Source organism: Babylonia areolata, chromosome 1 (genome assembly GCF_041734735.1).
Source record: "Babylonia areolata isolate BAREFJ2019XMU chromosome 1, ASM4173473v1, whole genome shotgun sequence".
Taxonomy (NCBI): Eukaryota; Metazoa; Mollusca; class Gastropoda; order Neogastropoda; family Buccinidae; genus Babylonia; species Babylonia areolata.
This window is the reverse complement of record NC_134876.1, coordinates 33,254,607-33,274,959: the sequence shown is the minus strand read 5'-3', so window position 1 is coordinate 33,274,959 and position 20,353 is coordinate 33,254,607. Positions and strand designations below refer to the sequence as shown.

The 20,353-nt window shown below is 45.3% G+C and overlaps 1 protein-coding gene across 7 annotated transcripts in view; it reads right to left on the bottom strand.

The window, feature by feature from the left end:
• Positions 1-20,353, bottom strand: part of LOC143282031 (uncharacterized) — a 101,595-nt gene that overhangs the window by 65,761 nt on the left and 15,481 nt on the right. For all 7 annotated transcript variants that reach the window (XM_076587459.1, XM_076587493.1, XM_076587501.1 and 4 more), the window contains exon 2: positions 16,087-16,227. In XM_076587459.1, coding sequence (XP_076443574.1) covers positions 16,087-16,227 — 141 coding nt within the window. The remainder of the gene's footprint in view (positions 1-16,086; positions 16,228-20,353) is intronic.

The following is a 20,353-nucleotide window of genomic DNA, read 5'->3' as shown; positions in this document are numbered from 1 at the left end:
AAAAAAAAAGGCTTCAGTGGTTTAAAAAAACACAAAAAAACCAACAAACAAACAAAAAGAAAAACAAAACAACAACAACAACAACAAAAACCCCGCAAACCACACGTTGTTCCATGCAGTGTATAACAGCACACTTTTGCGTCTTGTCGCTTCTAATCCACGTTCTAACGACTTCTCTCCTCTCTCTCACACACACACACACACACACACACACACACACACACACACACACACCACATACTTCTATCACTTGATCTCTCTCTCTCTCTCTCACTTCTACCACTTGATCACACACACACACACACACACACACACACACACACACACACACACCACATACTTCTACCACTTGATCTCTCTCTCTCTCTCTCACTTCCACACACAACATCTATCATTCTCTCTCTCTCTCTCTCTCTCTCTCTCTCACACACACACATACACACACACACATGCACAGAACATTCCCTCTGTGTGTGTGTGTGTGTGTGTGTGTGTGTGTGTGTGTGTCTCGTCTGCCCTCAGACACTCACTTCACACACCTATTTCACACATTCTCTCTCGATTTCCCTCACCCCTCCCACTCTCTCTCTCATTCTAATCCCCTCTCCCCCACCTCCCCTCAGCCCCCCCCCCCCCCCCAACGCCCCTCGCCCCCCCGCCCCTCCTCCGCTCCCTCTCTCTTTCTCTTGGCACCAAGGTGTGACAGACGGCAGAGACGGAAAAACGATGAAAGATGTACACTTCTGGCACCGAACAGAGGCCTCCTGTCAGCTGCCTTAACAACAACAACACAGGCTCTATACATGATAACTTTTCTTTTGTGCGGGAGAGGGGGTGGGGTGGGGTGGGGGGACTGGGGAGGTTAACTCTTTTGATTGTGTGTTCAAGTATTTCGGAAAAAAAAAGAAAAAAGAAAAAAAGAAAAAGCTTGAAAGAGGTCAAGGACCGAATATTTCGGGAAGGGGAAAGAGGGTTCTGTCTTTTTTTTTTTTATGGGGATGGGGTGGGGTGGGGAGGTGTGTGTGTGTGGGGGGGGGGGGGGGGGGGTAGGGGGGATGGTCGAAAAAATGGAGAATATATATTATACATATATATAAATATATATATATAGTGTGTGTGTGTGTGTGTGTGCGTGCGTGCGTGCGTGCGTGCGTGAGTGCGTGTGTGTCTGCGGTGTGTGGTGTTCTTCTTATCATTATCATGATTACTATTAGTGTCTCCGTTATTATTATTATCTTCATTCAGTTTGTTTTGATAAATAACAAAACACGAGTCATTGATACTTATCTCAAACACAATCGCACACACACACACACACACACACACACACACACACACACACACACACACGAGGAACACAAATTCTTTGTTAAGGGAGATAAGTACTGACGTACGGTCCACTGACAGTCTTTCAGTATTGACCTCCCTCTATGACTTGTTTAGCAGTAACGAAGCAGTCTTTTGCGAACGCTACTTTCCGGCAGAAAAGACAGAAATTATCGACAGTGACAACTAAAAACAGCAATTTTCTTTTTCTTTCTTTTTCTTTTTTTTTGGGGGGAGGAGGGGTGGGGGGCGGGGGAGGGGAGTGCAACACTTGAACAAAAACAACAACAACAAAAAAAACAACCAAAAAAAACAACAACAAAAAATCTGAACCCGTTCAGACGCCTGTTGCTCCAGCGCAACATTTCACCCAAGATCTGCAGTTCGTTCCAAAGAAAGCAAAGTGGTTCGTGCCTCCTTCAGCATCCTTCTGAAAGCTGCTCGCGATATTTATAGTCAAGACAGGTTTCCTCTGTGTCTTGTCTGTCTCTCTGTCTGTCTGTCTGTCTGATCGTCTGCTAATCTGTTTTCCGCCGGCAGTGATGCCGCCCGGGCAGAAATTTGGTCATTGTTGATGGGAGTCTGTCCTCTTCCCTCCCTCCCTCTGTCTGTCTGTCTGGCTGGCTGGCTTTCTGTCTGTCTGTCTCTCCGTCTGCCTCTCAGACTATTATCACTTAATCTTTTGAAGAGCTCTGTAAATTACGGTGCTGGCCTGCATGAGCTTGTGCCGCCTTCCTTTACTTGCTCATTCCTGAACTATTTTTGAAACACACACACACACACACACACACACACACACACACACACACACACACACACGCACGCACGCACTACGACGTATGCACGCACGCACAAACACACACAGTGGGAGTTAGTTGTTCCAAAGAATTTTGATTCAGTTTTTTCCAGACAGCTTTTTCTCAACACATATGCTTGAAAAGAAAACACCCAGTCGAACCAGACAAAATATAATCACGGTTCTCTCTCACGCTATAACACGGCTCCAGGCAATCTTCAGTTTTTTTCACCAATTAGTTCCAACAATCTCTTTGAAGGTATCTACTAGAAAATTGTGAAAATTTCATACAGACACACATTGGAAGCATCATTTGGTCGTGTATCATCTAAGCACTGTTCAACAACGACACTGAGGAAAGTATCAGTTCTAAACGCTTCTGATCCTCTCAGAATGGGAGTTACTTGACGTCCTTCGCTTTCTGATCACCAACTTCCTGTAATCCATGTCAGCGTTCGGTGGGTTATGGAAACAAGAACATACGCAGCATGCACACCCCCGAAAACGGAGTATGGGTAAAAACGGTCATACATGCAAAAGCCCACTCGTGTACATACGAGTGAACGTGGGAGTTGCAGCTCACGAACGAAGATCACCAACCACAGCCACCCCCTGCCCTCCGCATTTCCATCGCTGTCTGTAAAAGAATGGTTCTATGAATATTGTCATGATACAATCAGGTTGGTGAATGGTGATGAAGACTCAAATGCACTGACACAGTCACATCTTCCTTCCACCTAACCCCACTCCCCTCTTCCCCCGCTCTCCTCAGTCCCTGTCAATACTGAGAAAAAATGTCTCTTTCTTGCTTTCTTACTGTTTTTCTTTCCGTGTTTTTTCGGTCTTTCTTTCGCTATAATTTTTCTTTGCTCGTTTTGCCTTAATAACAGTATTTGATGTATTGTGCATGGGTTAACGATTACAGTATGGGACATAGAACTGAAAAAAAATATAGGTCACTAACAACATACCTGCCTACCTGTGTGACACGTGCGAGACTCAAATCCAGCCCCCCCACCCCATCACTCCCTTTTACCACGACTATATCCCCCACCCTTCCCCCACGAAAAGCTAACTCGCAATTACTGAGAAAGCTGGGTGTTAGTTCACCGAAGGAGCATCAGCAGCCAGTACCCGTGACCATCCACCCATTCACTTGTTAGCCAGTCCTGTAGGTCAGTGGTATGGTCAAGCTATCAACGGCAAGAGTGGAATGTACTTCATTACCGACACTCGGACTCCCCCCACCCCCCTACCTCCAAGCATCTCCCTCCCCTCCCCGCCCCTTCTTCCCTGCGCTCTCACTGGGCGTGTATGTGTGTGTCTGTGTTTGTAAACTGGTGGGAGTGTGATTGCGACCGGAGGACTGGGTTTTTTTCTCTGTTGGGTTTTCATGTGTGGCTTTTTTTTTCTTTTTCTTTTTATTGTTTGTTTGTTTGTTTGTTTGTCTCTCTCTCTCTCTCTCTCTCTCTCTGTGTGTGCGCGCGCGCGCGTTTCATGCTTCCTTTTTTTTCTTTCTCTCTTTCATTTTCCTTCGGGTGGAATGGTGGGATAATAGGAAATTACTAATTTTTTTTTTTTATTGTGTTTTGATTTTTTTTCTTCCTTTTACTAATTTTCGCTTCTTTCGCTTTATTCCCTCTTTAGGGCGAGAGCTGGATGTAAAAAAGCATGTTACTTGCTTATCTATTTCCATAAACGATAAAGATTTTGTCATGTCTTGTCAAGTCTTGTCTTGTCTTGTCTAAGCGTGCTAACCGATGCCAAGTCTACTCACTCTATTTACGATGCCACGGCTTTGTATAGCACAACGCACAAGCGCTTGATTAATCACTACAGAGAGCAAGCCACGTGTGTTTCCTAAAACTTGCAACCACTTTCGGCAGAATTAATTCAGTCAATTTATTTTCGTCGGTTTGTTCGTTCACTGACGAGCTCATTCAGTCATTCATTTTGAGCTGTTCATCGGAATTCCTCCCAGATTTTATCACAGAAGGGTGATTTGGGTGGGTGGAGGGTGGGGGGGAGGTGAGGGGGCGGGCGGGGGGGGGGGGGGAGCGGGGCGGAAAAACAGCTGGCAAAGAAAGAGACATATGAGAGAGACAGAGAGAGAGAGACAGAGAGAGAGAGAGAGAGAGTATGGGCAGACAAAAAGACACTCGGACAGCAAGGCCAGGCAGGCAGACAAGCAGACCGTCAGACAGACAGTGAAGAGTCAGACACAGAAAGTTTGATCATGCAGACGTGTTTGAGTTACAATGTACATTATGTTGTTGTTTCTTTCAGTAGAGAGAGAGAGGGACAGAGAGAGAGAGAGAGAGAGAGAGAGAGAGAGATGCATGTGTGCGTGGACGTCTAACTATGACGTGCGTCCCGTGTGCTGTAGCGCTTCTGTATGTAAAGCACCCCTTCCCATTCCCTTGTCAAACAGCTGCTGCTGCTGTTTCGGCATGGAGAGCGAAACCATCGACCCGTAAATATACATCTCAGTGAGTGAAACCAGAGAGTGTAGAAGGAGGGAGAGGGCACACTCCCTTCTTTCCCCTATGTGCAAAACTGAAGCCTCGCTCGCTCGCGGCGCGCCGCGTCCCTCACCACCCTCTCCCTTCCCCTAGACAGTAGATAGCAGCCAGGCGCAAAGGAGAAGCAACACAGAAAAAGCATGTGCGTATGTTGACTGTCTGCGGCATGTCCCCCAAAATAAATACGTGGGTTATCGACATAATTTTGCAGATTCTCCATAGGTTTTAAAAGAGATACAGCAAAGAGAGAGAGACTTACTATTAAATTATCGAAATTACCCACCCAGTTGGTGTCGGGATCCACACAGACGAAAACAAAGGTGTCATATCCAGCCGTAAACTTTCGCCTTTCTCCTTGAACCAACAGCCGACACGACAAATAGCACCAACTACCACAGGAACTTTGCTTCAGATACCTGATTTCAACCTTTCTGAGATCACTTACTAAAATTTTATAATGTTAAGGCAGTATATTTGTAAAAGTCAGTAGTAATTTTGCAAGTCAATGCCCTAAGGAAAATTCAGATATGACACAGCTTGAGCAGTTTTCTGTTTTGCCTGCCACTTGAAGACGCAAACTTTCTGTTATTGTCTTTCAGCAAAAAATGTAACCTGATGTTGACGAAAAGCTGCAAAACACACACACACTCACACACACACCATTCCAGAAAATGTGTGAGAGATACAAATAAACAATAGCTGAGAGAGAGAGAGAGAGAGAGAGAGAGAGAGAGAGAGAGAGAGAGAGAGAGAGAGAGAGAAACACTGACAAGGCGACAGAAATATGACATATATGTTCATTTATGTTTTACCTTTTCACTCTCCTCATCCACACCCCACACAATGTGATATACAGAGTTCTAAATAATATTATCGCAGAGATAACAAGTCTGACATAATTATATCAAAATACTTGTACATATAAAAGCTACAGCAATTTAAAAACATACAAATATATACAGTAAATTAAATTACCTGCTTTTTCCTGTGATTCATGGCTGGTTCTGGCTTTTTTGGAACTTGCAGGGTGATCCTGTCGACAGGGCATTTTTCTTTTTGTTGTGACTTTAGGTGGTGGATTTGGAATGTTGAATAATGTGGGGACAGCATTCCACACAAGACTCAATTTTTCCGCACTGGGATTCATAAACTGATTTGGCTCAAAATGTTCAGAGCAAAGTTTGCAGTTAGTGTACAGGTACTCGCTGGTTTTTCCCTGTAGATCAGCTCGCCTGGTGTTCTGAACCCACTTTTTGCATCTGTACAAAAAAAGCAATATACCATTTCAATATTTATTTTCATTCAGTTTTCAATTTATAGAAACTGGTATCATTTCATCCTCAGTTGTTCTCTTCATCCTTCTCAGTACTATTACTACTACCACGACAACAACAACTACTACTGATGATGATGAAGATGATGAAGATGATGACAAAGCTGGTGCTGCTACTACTGCTGCTGTTGCTGCTGCTCCTACAACTGCTTCTACTATTACTGCCATTCTTGCTGAACTGAGTGATTACTGATTACTAGAAAGATTTGACTGGCGTCTACTGCAAGTAGTGATTACTATTACTATGACTGCTAGCTGAGCAGTCTACCATAATCACTACACTACAACCATAGCAACACATTCAGTGTTGCATAATTATATCAATGCATCACTATGGTTCTAATCACTAAAACAGTGCCTCATTTTGGGTTCAGTTTTGATGCCGCTCTAATGTTGTCTGTCCCAGACCCAAAGTCACAATCACAAAACGTCACGGATACCTTTCACAGCTCTACTTTCGGTTTTGCTGAAAACTACTTTCACTTTCACACTCGGCTAAACAAAGCTCTGACTAACGAATGTAATAACGACATAAATGTCCATATCAACACGATACTTCATTAAACAAAATCATGAAACGCTTACCTGTCTTCATCTTTGGGAAATCGGAACAATGTCCATCCTTTTTTGCGCGAGTTTTTGCAGTTTACAGCAGAACACCAAGCCATTTCCTCTGCTGCCGTAACTGTCTGGCCGCTTGAGGGCGCATACTATTTCCGGGCGAGAGCTGCTCGCGCGGCGGCTTCACGCGAAGCGCTGAGTGATTCATCTCGCTAAGTTTAGTGCCTCTGGTGAAATACACCACGGAGCACGCGCTGACTCCAACGATGTAGAAATTTCACACCCCGCCCATTCATTCGTTCCTATCCACTGAGCCGGGCTTGTGATGGTGCCGGGAGTTCTTAACCCTTCGCGATTCATCCTCGTCCACTGAGCTTTTTTCTGCCAATTCTTTTTCCAGCACGCTGATCCACACTCACTTCCTCTTCCCCCCCCCCCTTCTTTTCCTAGTTCCAGTTCCAGATTCTCACTGGCATTGCCTGCATGTCTTTTCTCCCTGTCTCGGCGTCCAAAGCTTCAAGTATCTCGGGGTAATTGTTTCGGACGACTGAAGGATCCAAGCCAGAAATACTCGGGCTCTCCAGGACAGCTCAGACAACAAAAGCGTTGATAAAACTGAAACCTGTCTGAGGTGACACCACTGAGCAACATCACGCTCAGCTCAAAGATCAGACTGATGCTCTCCCTTCTCATTTCCATATTTCTACAGCCTTGACAGCTGAACTTGGGAATAAGATACAGGCCATCGAAATGAGCAGTGATGCTCCCAGAAGATCATTGGCATCACATCACCAACGATAAAGTGCGTGGAAGAAAACCAGAATAACTCCCCTCCTTCTTTGTGAATCTAGTGCGTGGGGTGGGGGTACTACACACACACACACACACACACATACACACACACACCTCTGTTTCCAAGCTTACAAGATTCGCCTGGACTGAAATGAAAGTATGCTGACAAAGTAACCAGTAACACACACACACACACAGAGTGAGCTATGATCAAGGCACCCACACAAGCAGCACGGAGCAGTGCTCAGAAATACACCCACACATGCAGTGCTATGATACCTGTAAACGCAGCATACAGCGATGCTCAAAAGATACACATACAGGCAGCACATAGCCGTATTCTGAAGATACCCACACACGCAGCAAATAGTGGTGCTTATAATGCCCATACACGCAGCATATAGCGGCGCTCATGATACCCACACATGCAACATATAGCGGTGCTCAGGATACCCACACACGCAGCATATAGTGGTGCTCAGGATACATGTAAACGCAGCATACAGAGATGCTCAGGATACCCACACATGCAGCATATAGCAGAGCCACAGCGTTGTTCAGGATACCCAACACACAGGACAACAAGGCAAGATACATTGCAGTAACGTACTGCATTATTGAGTACTGCGTGTGTGGGTATCTTTCAGCACTGAGTTCTCGCTATCAGGGGGCGGCGATTTGCACGTGCAAATTAACCGGACGCGTGTGTCACAAGGTGGTGACATTTTCAGTAAAACTCTGTGTGTGTGTGTGTGTGTGTATGTGTGTGTGTGCAATCGGCTTGGCTTTCTCAGGGTAAAACAGGGTTGGGTGGCGTGAATGGACGGATATCTAACACTGACGGAGTACACGCCCGCAAACGAGTGAGGGCCGGACAGGTTGGGAGAGAGAGAGCGAGAGAAAGAAAGCGATTCTGGTCCAATGTTTAAACTCACTCACATCCCCACCCCTACCCCTACACCCCCGCTTCGAACACACGGACAGCTGGTAATTTTGGCTTGATGCTGATGAGAATGGTATGCGGAACAGGACACCAGCCACTGAAGTTTTTTTTTTGTTTGTTTTTCCACATTGTGTGAACGACTCGAGGATAAATGCGGCGGATTTGTGTGTGTGTGTGTGTGTGTGTGCGAGAGAGAGAGAGAGAGTCCATCATGCACATGCCCAAACTGTCCGCTGTACTGAATGTAATTTCTATGTATGTAGGCCCCTCAGTCGAATACAATGGCCAAACAGGCAGATGCGTATGGCTGTAAGTTTCAAGTGGTGGGATGGGAGGAGGTGGGGGAAGCATGTGCACTGAGAATTCGTCGTTTTTGAAATTTTTTTGGGTATCATACTTAGTAGTCATCTGCTTTTCTTTTGTACAGGAAAAGCGCACATGGGAATGCTTGGTTTTCTTAATTTCAAATATTTCCTTCTGACCGTAAACTGAGAAGCAAAGAGAAATTTGGAAACTTGCGACAGTATACTTGATTATTGTGATTACGTGAACTATACTACTTCGACAGTACACCAACACACGAACGGAGACAGACAGACAGACATAGAGAGAGAGAGATGGGGACAGATAAACACAGACTGAAAGAGATGATCACAGAAAACGACAGACCGACCGACAAACACAAACAAACATACACATATTCATAAACCAGTACCCGAAAACGCAGTGCGTAAAAAATAAAAAAAAAAAAAAAATAAAAAAAAGTCTGAGGGCAAGCCAGAAGGGCTGGTTCTGGTGTGCACATCTTTCTCAGCCAACCTGTTTGCCAAAGCCCGGGGATTCAGTTGTGGAATTTTCTTGCGAAATCGTGACAACTCTCTCTCTCTCTCTCTCTCTCACGCACACACACACACACACAGAGAGAGAGAGAGAGAGAGAGAGGGTGGGGAGAGAGAGAGGCATGAGAAGGGGGTGGGACTGAAAGTCTGTGGCTTTGTAGTATCGTGATGGTGACTAGCAATCGAGTGAGAGACGGGAGGAATCAGACTGACGACGGTGAAGGTGGGAAGTTTCTTGTCTTTTTATTGTTTGTTTGTTTCAAAAATCATACGCGTGTCTGTATGCTCAGTTAATATCCATGGTGTGTTGGTCTATCTTTTAGTTCCCCTTCTCTCCTTCCTCCCACCTCCTTCTGCCTGTCTACGTCTCTGCCTCTGTCTGTCTGTCTGTCTCTCTCTCTGTGTCTTAAATTCACACACGTGTGCTCGCGCTGGGAATCGACCAGCTAATAAGGGCACCACCGCCCCTCCAACCCACTGTATTCAGAGTGCCACATGACAAACACCGGCCTAACTGATGGCAAGCATCCTGAAACACTTTCATCAAACTTCCGCACGGCAGTAGGCCATTACCTTTAAGGTCGCCCTGCCCTTCAACAAGAGGCGGAAAGAAAACCTGTCAACCTCCTTCCCACTAAGTGGTTCATGTTAAATGATTTGGCTCTGCTGGCAATTCCCCACTATTGGTTTGGATTTGTTTTCTTCGTGACTTATTGAGTTCGCAGACCTGGAAGTGTGGGGTTAATGAAATAGGGAAAAAAAGACGAAAGTGTGGTTATAATGGCTTCAGGTCTAGGCATTGATGATTTCTCTCTGCAAAGGAAGGATACACACACACACACACACACACACACACACACACACACACACACACACACACACACACATTACTTCTGCGTCCTTTTTCCTGTACACACATAGTTTGATAGCAAGCAGTCAAAAGATATTATCGACATGATAATGGTATAAGATTTAAACGAAACATGTTTGGTACGCTCTTTTGAATGATAGATCCATTTGAAGAGAAGGCAACCGCTGTCCCGACTATCTTGGCTAGAATTTGATTATGGTGGAGAGTGTCTGGCCCAGGTTACATCCCCACTCTCGGCCAAGAGGGTTTTAGGACAGTCGGCGTTGGGATGGTTCCCAAAGGCCAACTTACCCCCAAGGCTGCAGCACAAAGAGCCAGTGCAACCTTGCCTCTTAACTTGAGAGTCATGGCCCTTCACAAAAAAGACTAAGCTGTAAATGAATTCCCACTGCAGTGGAGAAACCATTGATTACACAGCTCTCACTTTGCTGTTGGCCCCCACTCACACCCCAAGTTGGTTACATTCGGGTTTAACGTCAACGTCCACCCGAGGCCGACGGAGATTATAACCATTCCGGGAACGTGTGTCGAGGGGTACGACATGACGTTAACATGGGCATCGATTTTTTTTTTTTCAAGCGGGTGTCGAGGAGGGGGGTAAGGGGGGGGGGGGGGGGGGGGGGAGTTGGCTGTGATTCGAACTCGCCGTTTAGACGGTCAGCTGGGTGATCTACCGAAAGAGCTGACGAGACAAACCCTCTTCCCCTCCTGCTCTCCCACCCCACCCCCCTCTTTTCCCAATCCACCCCTCCTCCCCTGCATAATGACCAGACAAACCTTTGTAGAGCTTTCCTTTCTTACTGCCGTTTATTGCCTGGCTGGACTGGCTCTTCGCCAGGTCCACAACAGTTATCTCATCACCGCTCAACACGACTCCCTCCTTCCGCTGGAATTAAAAACATCAGGTGAGTGGATGATTAAAAAGAAAAAAGAAAAAGAAAAGAACAGTGGAGAAGGGAAGGGAGAGAATGGGAGGAAAAGGGAGGTGGTGGTGAGACAGAGAGGGAAGGTGGGTGGAGATGGAGTGGGGTGAGGATGTGGACGAATCTGGAGATAGGAAGACAGAGAGAATAGGTGACGAAAACTGAAGGAGAAACAGAACAGAGAAAAGAGATTCGCCGGGGTGCAATGATGCTCGCATATTTAGACAAGAGAGAGAAAAAAAAATTCTTTATTTTCGAGGATAATAGATAATCACTGGAGCGCTTTTTATACACACACACACACACACACACACACACACACACACACAGAAGGACAGACAGACAAACACAGTCAGAGTGAAAGAGAGACAGAGACTGACAGGAAGTGACGAAAGAAAATGAGAGACAGTAAAGAGACTGAGAGATTTCTCGCCCCATGCCGGATCACCCCACCTTCACACACCACGGACGGTATGCAGTGGGGTGTTTCCAGCACACTACCCCTGTGTTCTCGGTCTGTCAGAGCTGAGACAAGAAAGGAAACAGACAGACACCCCTCCTTAATTCTGCCGATCCAACCACCTCTCCAACGTAAAAAAAAAAATAGACCCGGACAGAAATAGCAGCGAGAGTTTAAATCCAGCAACAAGTATTAATTGCTCACATACTTTAGGCAACACAGCCCAGAGGCCAGCTATTTCGAAACACTTTGTCTGGGTAAATGTTATCAAAGCAATCTGACAAAGTGAGGAGTATAGGTATATTACCCCCCTCCTCCCCCCCGCACCCCCTCCCCCACACGAGTTCTTGAGCTGTCTGCCTGCCCTTTTTTTTCCAAGCCTACTACTCTGTTACCGTTCTCAGAGTGGAGAGGGGGCATTGCATCTGTACATCCAACCAAAATTTTAATGGACGTTCCTGACGGAGAACACCTCTTTGTCTGATGTTAGTATGTGCTGGTGTGGATGGAAGTCACTGGTGACAAAACAGAGAAGCTGATCGCTCATGCTGTGCAAGTATGATAACCCCCCGCCCCCCTCTCTCGATCTTGTTTTTGTTTGCAACTTGACGAAGAAGTTTCTGGAAGATTTCCATAATTAAACCCCTGCACAAACTGTTAGAATGGGAAAATGATATCCGTAGTCGCCAAGTTGGCAAACAGATTTTTCCCGATGCTAAAAGAAAACAACAAAGTAATGCAAATAAAAAGACATGTATTGCATACTGCCCCAAGAAATAATAATTATGTCTATCGCATTTCCACTGAATCGGAATGCCAGCGTCATCAACAGTTTAGATTGTGCGACATGCAGTTTACTAACTTTACCCTCTCTCAAACAAGATGGAGAATGATGAAGTGGAAACTTTAGATCCTACATACTGTGTTTAAAGAAATGTTACTATACATCTTGAACATTTGGATTACCCACTTCCTCCACCCCGTTTCCCCCATTTGTGTGTGCATGCCCCTGGCCGGCGGAACACAATGTACCTTCTGAGTGTCTCTTTCTCACCCCTCTTACCTTACTGCCATTCAGTGCTCATTTTCAACATCACAGCCAACTGTTAATTAACCTACACACAGATATCAGCACAGTTCTCTTAACACAAAAGAATCTTGGCGTGACATGACCCACCGAGGAGAAAGGGGGTAAAAATAAACCGAAATAAAAACCCTACCTCAGACATGTGTTCAAAGTCTTTCTTGACCACAAGCATAAAAAAATAAATAGCATCCTCCCCCGAACTGAACCCCTCACCCACACCCCACCCCTCACTAAAAACCTTCCTGTCTTGCTCAGGCAATGGAGACTTCGGCTTTGTCAGTCATCTCTCGGGTGGATGATGGGAGAAAGTTGAAAAAGAAAAAAAAAGTAAAAAACAAACGATCCCGTGTTTTCCTCTGGCATAAGGCCCAGCAGAAGGTCTCAGAGGCTGTTCACGACGTGTGCCACCAGAGCGCCAGAAGGACAGGAATAATGAGGGAACGGAAATCTGACAGAGATGTCTTCGGGTACAGAGCTACCATTCTGCACTGATAAGGGTTAGCTGAAAGGTAAATAAATGACGTCGGTTGCTATAAGCGAAAGCAAGCGATATTTCTCATGATGACACCAACACTCATACATTCAGCACACTGATACATTACAACACGAGCGCGCACACACACACACACACACACACACACACACACACGTCATGGAACACTGACAGGCAAGTAACCACCTGCCAAATGAACCTACATACGTCTGTAGGGCACTTACCTGCTCGCTCGCTCTCTCTCTCTCTCTCTCACACACACACACACCATGGTACACACGCAAGCAACCACCCACATACTTTTTTGTAGGGCACTTACCTGCTCGCACACACACACACACACACACACACACACACACACACCACACACACAAACACACACACACAGCACACATACACACACCACACACACACACAACACACACACACACACACACACACACACACACACACACACACACACACAACACACACAGGCCTGTATCATCTGAGTGCAGATACTGTGTTACCAAAACAAACGTGTAGAAATATGGTATCAGTAGTCTCTGAGTAGACTCTGTGCAAGACTGACAGATGCTGGATGCCAAATAACAATTACATCACCACCACCACAAACAGCATCATCAATAACAACTACTGCAACGATCCTCACTGTTATTCCTGCTGCTACTGCAATCACTGCTACTAAACTGAACAACTACTATAGTACTCATATCAATAATGATAATAATAACACGTTTCAACCAGTCAGTGGATAATTTGGCGTAGCAAAAATGAACTTTTATGATACTACATTTTGATGTAAGGAAAGAATCGACCTATTAACCCCCCCCCCCCTCTCTCTCTCTCTCTCTCCTAAAATCAGTTGTCAGGGGCCTGTAAATACATTATTCCCATTGACTGAAAGGGTGAATGCAATTTCATACGCCTCTCTCGGTGTAGACTTAAAGAAAACTGGTTTTTTTGTGTGTGTGTTTTTTTGTGGTTTTTTTTTTTTTTAGGTCAGGCCTACCTCCGATGAGCTTGTCTTTGCTATCATGTATGAGGTTAACGTAATTTTCGATCTGATCAAATAAACAATAACCATTTTCATCTTCTGACGGCTGTGGCTATGGCGTGTGAATTTATGCGGTTTGAAACTTTATTTGATTTGACTTAATCCCATGTTCACGACATACACACTTTCTTCCAAACTGTTCAGATTCTGGGTATGCAATCATTATAAAAGTTACATATATTCTAATGGTGGCTATGATGATTTCAGATCACAATTATCAATCGAGATAAGAAAGGGGATTGTTTTTAATACTTCTTCCAGCTGTTGAAATATAGCATTTTGATAAATCTGGATGCGAATTCCGTGTCTGCATGTCAGAAGAATTCGTTCAATAAATTTCAAAACCGGAAATGCCTTGATGGCAGAAGCAAATAGATATAATCGACAATAATGAACAAGGCCTTTTAATACAAAATACACAATCGTTTCAAAGTATACCAATAAACATACAATGTCTTTATATGTATGCTTTCACTTTCAGGCTAAGTGTGAAACATATTTAGTCAAGGTCTAATTCATTTAGCATGAAAAGTGAAACGTGTGTGACCTCCATGGTCGTTGACTGCACTCACTGACAACTAGCCACTGAACTTTGTTTACAAAAGAGTGTATTAAATATAGTTAACAATCGTGAAACAGCAACAGCAACAACAACGACAATAATAATAATAATAAGAAGAAGAAGAAGAATGATGATGAGGATGACGGATGACACAAAGTTGCATATCCGCAGAATTAAAAGAAAGAGAGAGTAACACTCGGGCATAAAATAAGGCGCGCGCGCGCGCGCACACACACACACACACACACACACACACACACCGCCATGGCACTGCTCACGTCCACCTCTTACACAAACAACCACATACACTGCAAACACGCGCGTTCACGTGCGCACTCACACTCAGGCAGGTAGAGAGAGCGAGAGAGAGATAGAGAGACAGACAGACAGAGGAACAGACAGACAAAGACAGAGACAGACAGAGACAGTGACAGAGACATACAGACAGAGACAGAAAGAGATGGAGAAATGGAGAGAGGGGCAGAAACACAAGAGAAAGGCATACAGAAAGACAGAAGTTTCCTTCTTAAAAAAAAAGATATATGCTGGAGGCTGATAAGGGGGAACGTAGTAGTCCGGTTTCTTCATCCAGCCTGTTCTGACATCCGAACACGCTGCCTCTCTTTCCCACAAGCACACTAACCCTACTCTCCACTCCTCTCCACTACCCACACATCATGCAACACACGTGCATACACAGACATACGCACAAACATATACACAGATGCATTCACACACATATATACAGACGCACGCGCACACACAGACACACATATACACAGACGCATGCACACACAGAGAGACAAAGACAGACATAGACAGACACACAGACAGACAGACAGATACACACACACACACACACACACACACACACACACACACACACAGAGCAACACTGCCCGGACTCTCCTTGCAAGCAGCATGAAGCGAATTCGCAGACAAATTTGGAACCTTGGCAGCCCCTCTGCTACAGCAGACTCACAGACCAAACAACAAACTTGCCTCTATTCCTCCTCCACCCACCATCCCACGCAATTCCTTTCTCAGCACTAGAGAGATACATGCTTACAGATAAGTCGGGGTTGGTTTTGGGGGGTTTCTGTGTGTTTTTTAGTAGCTTCATACCGTCATTTAAGTTTTGGCTGGATGCTTTTTCTAACCGTGGAAGCACCAACCAGATCAAAGCATTAGCAGAAAAAAAAACCTGGAATCCCCGATGAACAGGTATGGTGATGAAGTATGAGGAACAGAAGAGGTAGGAGATAGGGAAAGAAGGCGTGAAAGATGGAAAGCAAGCACAAGACACGCAGGCAGGTAGAGTACAGTACAGCAAGAGAACCGACAGCGGCCGCACCGCCGGTTATCATGTAGGTCACACTGGAAGCACGTACAACACGGTACCCGTGTTGAATTTCTTCCCAGCTCAACATCCCACCTCACCAAAAAAAAAAAAAAAAAAAAAAAAATAAAAAGAAGAAAAAAAAAAGAAAAGAAAAAAAAAGAAGAGCTATTTTCACATACCTTTTGCACGGAGAGGGGTACCCCATAGTCCCGGCCACCCTGCAATCGAAATCCCCAGGGTATGTCGGTGTTCGAACGCTGAAGCCATATCGTCTCCATCTTGGCCTCGCTCGGCCCCCGGCTGTGCCCTGGGTTCGTACCCTGCAACAATGAGCACACACACCGCACAGGCTGAGCACTCAGTCAGTGGGACTGGCTGTATTGGTCGAGCTCACTCTCTTCTGCTTTTCCTTGCGCTTGTGTTGTTGCCTCTTCTCTGGCAGCACTGGTGCCGTGGGGTGGGTTAGGCTGTCAGTCACAGTCAGCACGAGGGGCTGGTGCGGCCGTGCCGTGGGCCTTTCATCCTCCTCCTCTTCTTAACTTCTTCTTTACTTCTACTCCTCCACTGTTTCTGCCGAGGTGAACGGTAAAACTGGGAGGTGAGCGGAGAAGGGGTTGTGAGGGTGGAGAGAGACAGAGAGAGGGGGGTGTGGAGGTAGAGGACCTGAGAAGTGTGTGGGCCCTTCTTTTTGGGGCGTGGGGGTGGGGGTTGGGTTTAGGGGGTTTGTTTACTTCTGGCGTTTTAGGGGGTTTCGTAATCACAGGGTTTCTGAAAAGGTATACTCGGCTGATTAAAAAAAAAATCACTCTAATTGGTAGCATTTAAGGGGAAAGAAAAATGGCACAATTCTTGGTCCGCCGTCGATGGTTGGTCATATCACCATGAACACGACCTGACTTTACTTTTTGAGTTTCTTTTCTTTCGTTTTTTAAAGGATGAGGTGTTGTTTTTCTCGGTATTAGAACAAGTGATGGCCGAGAGGTAACGCGTCCACCTAGGAAGCGAGAGAATCTGAGCGCACTGGTTCGAATCCCATAGTCGCCATTATTTTCTTCCCCTCCACTAGACCTTGAGTGGTGGTCTGGACACTAGTCATTCAGATGGGACGATAAACCGAGGTCCCGTGTGCAACATGCACTTAGCGCAGTAAAAGAACCCACGGCAACAACAAAATTGTTGTCCCTGGAAAAATTCTGAAGAAAAATCCACTTCCACAAGAAAACAAATAAAATTGCAGGTGGCAGAAAAAAAAAGATACAAAAAATGGGTGGCGCTTCTCAGTGTAGCGCCGGACACGCTCTCCCTGGGGAAAGCAGCCCGAATTTCACACAGAGAAATATGTTCAAGTTGTGACAACAAAAAGAGTGATACAGTACAATAATACAATACAACAACAATGTTATCTCCGCTGTTCAGCCGGTTCTGTCTGAACCTCAGGAGAGGAAGATGTCACATTATGTCAGTCACATTTTTTGTTTGACTGGTCGTGGATGCGGGATCCTTAAGTTGTTTTAAAAGATTTGTTAGATAGTCAGTGGTGCCGTCATCACTGACTTACTTTGGACTCAGTGGGGCTGAACTTTGTTTACAGACCGTCTTGATCACAGTGACAAAGATAACTTTGTGAAAATAAGGCCGATTTCTAAGGATAATTATTTTCAAGTGGCGTGACCATACACACGCGCCACTTTAAGTCTTGATTATTGCGTTGTTGTTTTTTATTCATGTGTACTTATGTGTGTATTGTTACTTGTTTACCTTGATGCCTGTGCACCATTGCCCGGTTATACCATTTCCCATTGATTTTTTTAAGCTCGCAGATCGTATGGTCTCTTTGCCTACAAATTTATTTTGCTGTAATATGTGTGTACCTGTAGGTATTTCTGCTTGTTTTACAATGTTGTGTCAGGTCGCTTCACGACGACCGTAACCACAATAATATGTTCGGTCTTGGGTCGCAAGCATCACACATCTCTCTAACGTCGGATATCCCTTGTATACATACATTCATACACCTTTTCACAGACATGGCGAAAGAAGACAAATCCTCACCCCCACCCCCACTCTCTCCAACCCCTTCCCTCATCTTTCTGCTCCTGCCCGACTTTTCCTCCCCACCCATCCCCGAAATCTCCGGGGCTAAAATTAGGCCCCCACGTTGCCTTGACAACCAGTTCTCCTCCTATCCCCCCTTCTATTCCCCTCCACAACTTCCCAAACCTCCAACACACACCAACACACACACACGTCCACCCCACCACCACACACACCACCCCTAACTGCAAGCTGCCGGTGGAAGCGGCACGCAGGTAAATGAAAAAGCAGGGCAGAGGAGCGGAAAAGATGATGGGGGAGGCAGGTTCGCGTCAACAACTGTGCCGTACTGCCACAAACATGACTAGACGCCCACTCAACGGTTAGGTAGGCAACATCCATCGCTGTGCTGCTGGCATCGTCACTTTTACTTTTACCCCGCCGGCCTCAGTGTTTGCACGTGCGCAACGGAAAGTTCGGGTGCTTGTTTGTGTCGTTTTGCATGTTCTGTTACAGTGCGGTGCGGTGCGGTACGGTGCGGTACGGGCGGTTGTGTGTGTGTGTGTGTGTGTGTGTGTGTGTGTGTATGCACGCGCGCGCGCGTTCTGTATGTATGTGTGTGTGTGTTCTGTGTGTGTGTGTGTGTGTGTGTGTGTGTTTCGGGGAGGAGAGAGGGGTTCGTTTCTGTTGTGTTTGTTGCTTGTTTTTTTTTTTTCTTTCGATTAAGTCTTTCGCGTGACTCTGAACTTGAGACACACAAAAAAAGAGTTAACATCCCCACGCTGATATGCGGCAGTTTGTTCACTTAATATATTTTATTTCATTGGTTGGACTGATTGGGCTACTTCAGATCTCTGTTATGTGCTGTAATTTTTCGTACGTATAGATCAAAGTTGACTTTAATGCCCCCTACGGAATAATAATAATTTCCGCTGTATAATACAGCGGACTTGATTTGGAATTTCTTTTTCCAAAAAGTCGGCATATGCTGTCGTTCATGATATGTTGTTTCTATAGTAACAACAATAACAACAACAACAACAATACTTACTTTAGCATCCTAAATTCCTAGAGCTGAATTTAGGATACTTAAGTGCGACTGACATTACCTAATAATGTAACAACAGCAACTACAGCAGCAACAACAACAATAATATTAATAACTTGCAAAACGATCATCACATCTGCACAATTCAGTTAAACAACGCACTGGCAACAACGTGACAAAGAACTCGTGTTACCAGTTTCGTAACCCATCCGTCCTTATCTGATTGAAATTCGGGTTAAACACACGGTGTATCACACACACACACACGCGCGCGCGCGCGAGCACATGTACATAACACACACACACACACATACTCTCTTCTTTTTTCTCACCACTCAAGCAGTGTTAAGCAACCTATCAGTCGCTCCATGAACCAGCGTTTCCATTCCACAGTAATCAGTGTAAAGTGAGAACGGGACTGTCAACTTGACGACTTTCAAAACTGATATGCACGCTCTCGCAGAAGAGAAGAACCTTCACCTGATTAAAAATACGTGAGAAGAACCTGTCATTGACCTTCCTGTCGCTTTCGGTGTATCATGTCCACGTGGCCTACTTCTTACCAACTCTGATTTTGACAGCTGTATGGTCCTGACAACCGAAATATGTGTGATCTCACAGAAAAGCGTCCATTTTTCTCTCTTCATACACTGACTCACACACACGCGCGCATCTACGCACGCACGCACCCACCCACACACACACACACTGACTCACTACACGCATACATGGATAGATGAAGAAGACATTCACGCTTATCTCTGATAATTAGAATGAACATTTACAGCAGAAAAAAGTCTTATTTCGTGTTCATGTTTGTCCAGTATTAAAAACTGAAAACACTGGAAGGCCCATTGCCGATCCCTTTGTGTGTGTGTGTGTGTGTGTGTGTGTGTGCGTGCGGTGTGTGTGTGAGTACATTTCCTCACGTTTTCGTCATGATATGAACGCGTTTCTGTCTCCAATCAGTTCCACATTCCCAGTCAGTAGAGTCAATACAAGTCACAAACAATAATCGATTTCTCATCAGTTACCCAGCTCCCCGGCGTCAAATATGCCGAAAGGAGAGCGCAAACATTAGTCTCTCTCTCTCTCTCTCTCTCTCTCTCTCTCTCTCACACACACACACACACTGACACACACACACACACACGACATGTAATATGAAACAGGCACATCCAGATGTTACCCTGGGCAAACAGAGAGCTGTCACACACAGCAATTCAACACACTGACACACGGCATTGACATCATTGGATGCACACGGGCCGTTATACACACTCATGCTTCGCGGGCAAAATTGTTGCCCCTGTTCTACACATGTCGACAGGTGATGGTGGCAGTGGATGTGCACTGCACACAGC